Source organism: Puntigrus tetrazona, chromosome 12 (assembly GCF_018831695.1).
Source record: "Puntigrus tetrazona isolate hp1 chromosome 12, ASM1883169v1, whole genome shotgun sequence".
NCBI lineage: Eukaryota > Metazoa > Chordata > Actinopteri > Cypriniformes > Cyprinidae > Puntigrus > Puntigrus tetrazona.
In genome coordinates this window covers 20,154,222-20,159,480 of record NC_056710.1, presented here as the reverse complement: position 1 = coordinate 20,159,480, position 5,259 = coordinate 20,154,222, and the positions used below count along the sequence as shown (strand labels likewise).

The 5,259-nt window shown below is 37.9% G+C and overlaps 2 protein-coding genes across 2 annotated transcripts in view; both read right to left on the bottom strand.

The window, feature by feature from the left end:
* The window catches only part of LOC122355354 (dedicator of cytokinesis protein 1-like), a 61,773-nt gene extending 61,635 nt beyond the window's left edge, over positions 1-138 (bottom strand). The window contains exon 1 of the mRNA XM_043253523.1: positions 32-138. Coding sequence (XP_043109458.1) covers positions 32-138 — 107 coding nt within the window. The remainder of the gene's footprint in view (positions 1-31) is intronic.
* Positions 139-930: 792 nt separating this feature from the next.
* On the bottom strand, positions 931-4,444 carry LOC122355353 (sushi, nidogen and EGF-like domain-containing protein 1). The gene is made up of 9 exons (XM_043253522.1): positions 4,441-4,444; positions 3,687-4,091; positions 3,537-3,587; positions 2,515-2,648; positions 2,132-2,410; positions 1,657-1,752; positions 1,409-1,553; positions 1,201-1,283; positions 931-1,110 (listed from the first exon to the last, which is right to left on the bottom strand). The coding sequence occupies exons 1-9, from the start codon at positions 4,442-4,444 to the stop codon at positions 1,030-1,032; spliced, it is 1,278 nt and encodes a 425-aa protein (XP_043109457.1). The 3' UTR covers positions 931-1,029.
* Positions 4,445-5,259: the final 815 nt, after the last annotated feature.

The following is a 5,259-nucleotide window of genomic DNA, read 5'->3' as shown; positions in this document are numbered from 1 at the left end:
GCCTACCGACCTTCTGCCTGTTATTGTTTACGTCTCTTGGATTCCCCTTGTATATCGCTGTTCGCTCCTGTTTGACCCTCCTGTCCGACCACGAATAAAGTCTGTCGCAAATGGATCCTCCTGTCTTCGACCAGTCATTACAGTAATAGTATGTAATAGTGTGTTTTTCTTATGTAAGTTTGATTAATACAAAAGGTGTTTACATGTATGCTTAAATTTTTCACATACTACAGATCTGGTTTGGTGAAATAGCTCTTACTGTACATTTGTTTGATAGCAGCGCATGATCAGACAGCGATCATTTCTACCGTGAGAACACTGAATTAAAGAAAGAGTCCGTCTTCCTGTTGAGTGACATTCCTTTTCAAAACACTCTGCTAAGAAAAAAAAATGCAGTTCTTAACCTGACAGCAGATGAAGAAGAAATAGTTTACTAAAAAAAAGACTGGTAGGAAATGATGACGGATTAAGGCTTTCTACAATGCAAAACTACATAAAGTGTAATAGAAATTGTCCATATGACCCATTATATATAAGACAAAAACAGCTGTTACTTCTTGCCCAAGCATATGATCAAAGGAAAATCTGGATAACCTAAAAAAAAAAAATAATAATAATAATGTAAAAGCACAGCCAGACGCACCGGTTCACTGTATTAATGAATCAATAAATGATTAAATGAATTTCTGTGCTTTGTGATTTCACTCGTTAGTGCCATTGTATTGATATTTTTTTTACATAATGTTGTACTCTCCTGCCAAGGATAGTAGATCAAATTAAATCTGTAGCCAATTCAAATTTTTCGACTGTCCATTGTCCCTGTTAAATATCAAGAACATCACATTTATTAAAATCCCATCATACACTCTTTACTAAGGCAACACTGGGTAAAAACACAGGTTCATAAAGCATAACAGAAGACACGCATGATACAGAATGTTTTCTTTAGTGGACACAGTCATACAAAGATTACATTACGTTTTTTAAGAAAAATGCTGTCAAAAAAAATATTTTATTTGAAGACTGATATCATGGCTTTATCTTTTGCACTTTTCTTAGCTTCAGCTCGATGCTGTTTGACAGACCGTTCCTAACCAGCACCTGTTTCAACTGAAAAAAAAAAAAGAGAAACGGTTCAAACGTTTTCCCTGTTGTCTATTATCACCACATTTGGTATTTATAGTCGTGTTTGTGTCTTACTTGATCTAAAACCATCTGAATGTTTCCATTATCTGTTAGGTCAGAAAATGAGGTAAGTTTCGCTTTAAGTCCAACGATGTTATCTGAAGGGAAACACACACAGAAATGATGAATTATCTGTTGACTGGTAGTACGGCCAAACAAAAGAAGTTTGATGTGTTGAGACATGTGTCATAACATTGGTTTGTTAAATCAGTTTCTGGGTTACTTTTGTTTGGTTCGCTGTCCACCCTGAAGACCCATCGACCGGGAACACCAACATTACTGGAGTTCCTGAGGTTTGAGATGAAGCTGCCGAGGTTTGATCCAGGAATCACAAAGTAGTTTGTGGAGCTTATTGTGTCATAACCAGCCTGAAAGCGTGGAGAAAAAATATAAACAGTATTTATAGAGTACATATACTTTTTTTATAGTAGGAACATTTTGTTCACAATACAGAAAACTGGTTTCTTTTACCTGCACTGGATGTTCTGTTACAGCAATGTCTCCATAATTCATCAGAATAAAGGAATAATTACCGCCTGAAATTAAAACGATTTGAAACGATGTTTCCTAAAAAGATTAAAAAAGACTTACTTTAACAAATACATTTAGTATTAATGTATATGAGCATTATTACACGGCTCTCTGGAATACTTGATACTGATCTGTCATTTCTGATGCCTTACATATCTGACTTGAAATATCTTAAAGCTTTGCTTTTAAATAACTAATAAAAGAACTCAAATTTTTAGATGTTGTGTCTAAATTATTTACTTATTTGGCGAGTTATATGTAATAAGTGGGATACATCCAGCTTCTGAGTGAACAAGGCAATCTTGATTACCTACTGTCTGACCTCATTGGTTTATTATCTTAATCTATTACTATTTTCTCTGTCACTTATAATCTAATGTCTTAAATTAAGTGTTCAGAAGAATATTAGACTTACTGTATTGGTCAAAGCATAGTAAGCGACTTTATCCCACGTCGCAACGAAGACCCAAGAAGCGATGAAGTTCAGATCTGGGAAATATGTCTTTATATCCTGATTGGCTCGATTGAGAAGACCTCCGTTAATGTACTGCTGATATGAAACAACTCCTTTCACACGGTTGTCAAGATCAGTCCAGAGACCAGCAATTATATCCTGACTTCTGTTAGCGGGAAACGAGTAGGGAGTATATTCTGACAAAGCCTGGTTAAATGTGAGGTATCCATTATTATTCACCTGAAACATGAGAAACATCGTCAAAATCACTGATCAAGGATGAGTTTATAAAATATTCACCAATCACATTGAGACCTAGAATAAAGATGGAGGTGAATTCTTACGTAAATCTGCTGGTACGAGTGGCCAAAGAACAGAAATGAACTCGACAGCTGAATAACAGGAGAGCTTCCATCTTCTAAAGCAGAACTATTTGTGTCTCCTGCCGCTGAGCCGAACGGGTAAAATATTGCTGGTGCTTCAAAATTGAATGAACAAAAATTGGATTAAAAGTGATTTATGAAGCTCGCATTTGATGATAATGTAATTCTCTATATTGTGGTCTTTAAATGTCTTTGAAGAAGCAACAAGTAAAGGTGTAATACATATAAAAATAATGCAAAACCAAAACGAACACACAGAATTTGTACATTATGTCAAGCGATCTGGGTTAATGACATGCGTCCGGTTAGAAAGCATAAGTGATTCTACATCATGCTTTGGTGCAAATAAACTTTACAACAGGTGCACTGGAGAGGTTTTACAGACAGCTGCCACAGACAATCGCTCTCTTCCTGTTCTTCCTGTCCTTCCTGACTGATTTCTCTTTTGTTCTTTACTTTGTGAGGCAGCACATGCACCCAATCAGGTCACACGAGTAGTCCATCCATACGTGCTATCGTACGGAGGTTTGGCATGTCTCCCCGCAAGAGCATGGAGGAGATCCTTGGAGAAGGCCTGTACACAAGGGGAGCTGGAAGCGAGGTTCAATGTTGTGCTGCCTGCAACTTCATCCAGCTTGGTTGGTCCTTATTGTTGTTAGGTACCATGATGAAAGTGTTGATCAGACTTTACACTGGTGTTTTGGACTCTGGGTCCCTCCTGGTGCATGACAAAGCCCAGCCCAGAGCTTCTGAATGACAAAAGCATACCTTCTCCAGACATGAATCCAACTGAGAAACTCCAAGAGCCCTCAATGGCCTGATGGTTTTGGTTACCATCGACCAGTGTAGCATCATTTCGTTCTCCGCAAGTTACACAATGCACGTAAGTAAAGATCCAAACACAACATGCACTCCTATTACATGACACAGATTTTCATGATACGTAACTTCAGCAGTCAGAAGGTATAGTATAATACATTTACCTGCCCAGGCTGGATCCGAAGTAAAATTATAGATGCTAATGTTCCTAACATCTGCAAAAGGAATTAATAAATAATAATTCATGTAAAACAGACAGATGTTCTTTCAAACTCATAGACGCAATACATAATGCAAAATACTGTATGCGTTACCTGCACAGTAGGTCCCAAAGCAGAAATTTGGCTGAACGAACTCATAGACGTAGTAATTGCCTGGGCAGGCTTTGACTTTAATGGGATTTGAACGGAAACCACAGCAGTCGTTCCACCAATTACCGCAGACGTTTCGGATCACCACGCCATCCTCAATTCGTGGGTGTGGACTGGTCAGCCACAGAGGAGCATGAGTGCCACAGCTTAGCTGATCAACACATGTGTCCGGCATCTGAACGCTCTGTCCACGAATGAAGAGACGGTACCAGCCCACCCAGTTGACATATTGGTCACACAATAATTTAGAGGTGTATCGAGCGTAATATGAAGACTGTAACTGATTGCTGGTGGCTCTCCGTAAATCATCCAGCACAGTGTAGTTATAGCAGGGGTCATAGAGGAGGGCTGTGAAAAAAACAAAAAATCTATTACAAAATGTATTAATAATAATAATAATAATAATAAATATACACTTCCTGTACCTTGGAGTGTTTAAAAAAAGCTTTTTTCTTGCCTAGAGTCTACTGGGCTCTGATTGGTCAAATGGTTCTGTCTGTTGTGATTGGTTGACAACTTAGGGCAAATCTGAATCTTTCTTAACTGTCGTCTATGGAAACTTGTCAGAGTTGTAACTATGGTAAGCAGCTTGTGGCATTAATAGTATCGCATAGCCAGACCTCTAGACAGACAGCCATCTGACCAATCAGAAAACAAAGACTGAAATACATGGCAGCTTTCATTGGCCAAGGCCCACCCATGAGGCTGTTTGATCGACATGTCAAACAACCAATCGCACTTCATTTCATTCAGCGTCACGTTTCAGGGCATGCAAAAGACGCAAAAATAACAGACCAGTGTGTAAAACTCTAAAGATTCTATGCCACAAACTTTAAATATTTCACATACATTTGAATATATATTGAGTTTAGTTGATGCTAATAAGCACTTGTCGTCACAGCTATAACCACAACAGCTTTCTTAGAGGGGTTCAGTACCACGTCATCTTTGTTTCCAGAAGAAACATTAAAGAACGCGGAAATCCTGTATAATTTAACCAATCCGACACATGACTTCGAAACTCCTGAAATGCGACCGACCTTTAGCCAACGTTCCATGGACATAAAGTCTGAGGCTGAGACTACAGTTTTAATAGCAATATAATAAATTAAAATTCTTATTAGATATTGACTATTGCAATAGTCAGCACTTCAAAAAGGCCCAAAATAACGTATTTTATGGTTTATATGAAAGCAAAATAATTATGTTTTAGATGACACCATAATCCCCAAAGTCAGTGATGAAACCTAATGTCAAACTCTTTCTGCTGCAGTATACTTCTGCAAAGCAGAGGCTTTGACATACAACGGCAGTAAAGTACCTCCAAATCCAAGTCAGATAAAGATCATTTTTACAAATTACAATCTCATAATTGACTGTATGCATGTTTAAAGTCAGCTCAGTCGCTTCCCATCAACTCAGTTATGCTATAATGGAAGCGCTCGGTTTATCTATATAATCCATTCACAATCTGAAGAAATGTCTGCAAGGGTCTCTTCTTACTGTATATCTAATA

Coding starts and splice junctions, on each gene's coding strand:
- LOC122355353 (XM_043253522.1), bottom strand. Junction 2,411..2,514: donor ACTCGTACCAGCAGATTTAC/GTAAGAATTCAC, acceptor CTCATGTTTCAG/GTGAATAATAATGGATACCT. Junction 1,554..1,656: donor TAACAGAACATCCAGTGCAG/GTAAAAGAAACC, acceptor CCACGCTTTCAG/GCTGGTTATGACACAATAAG.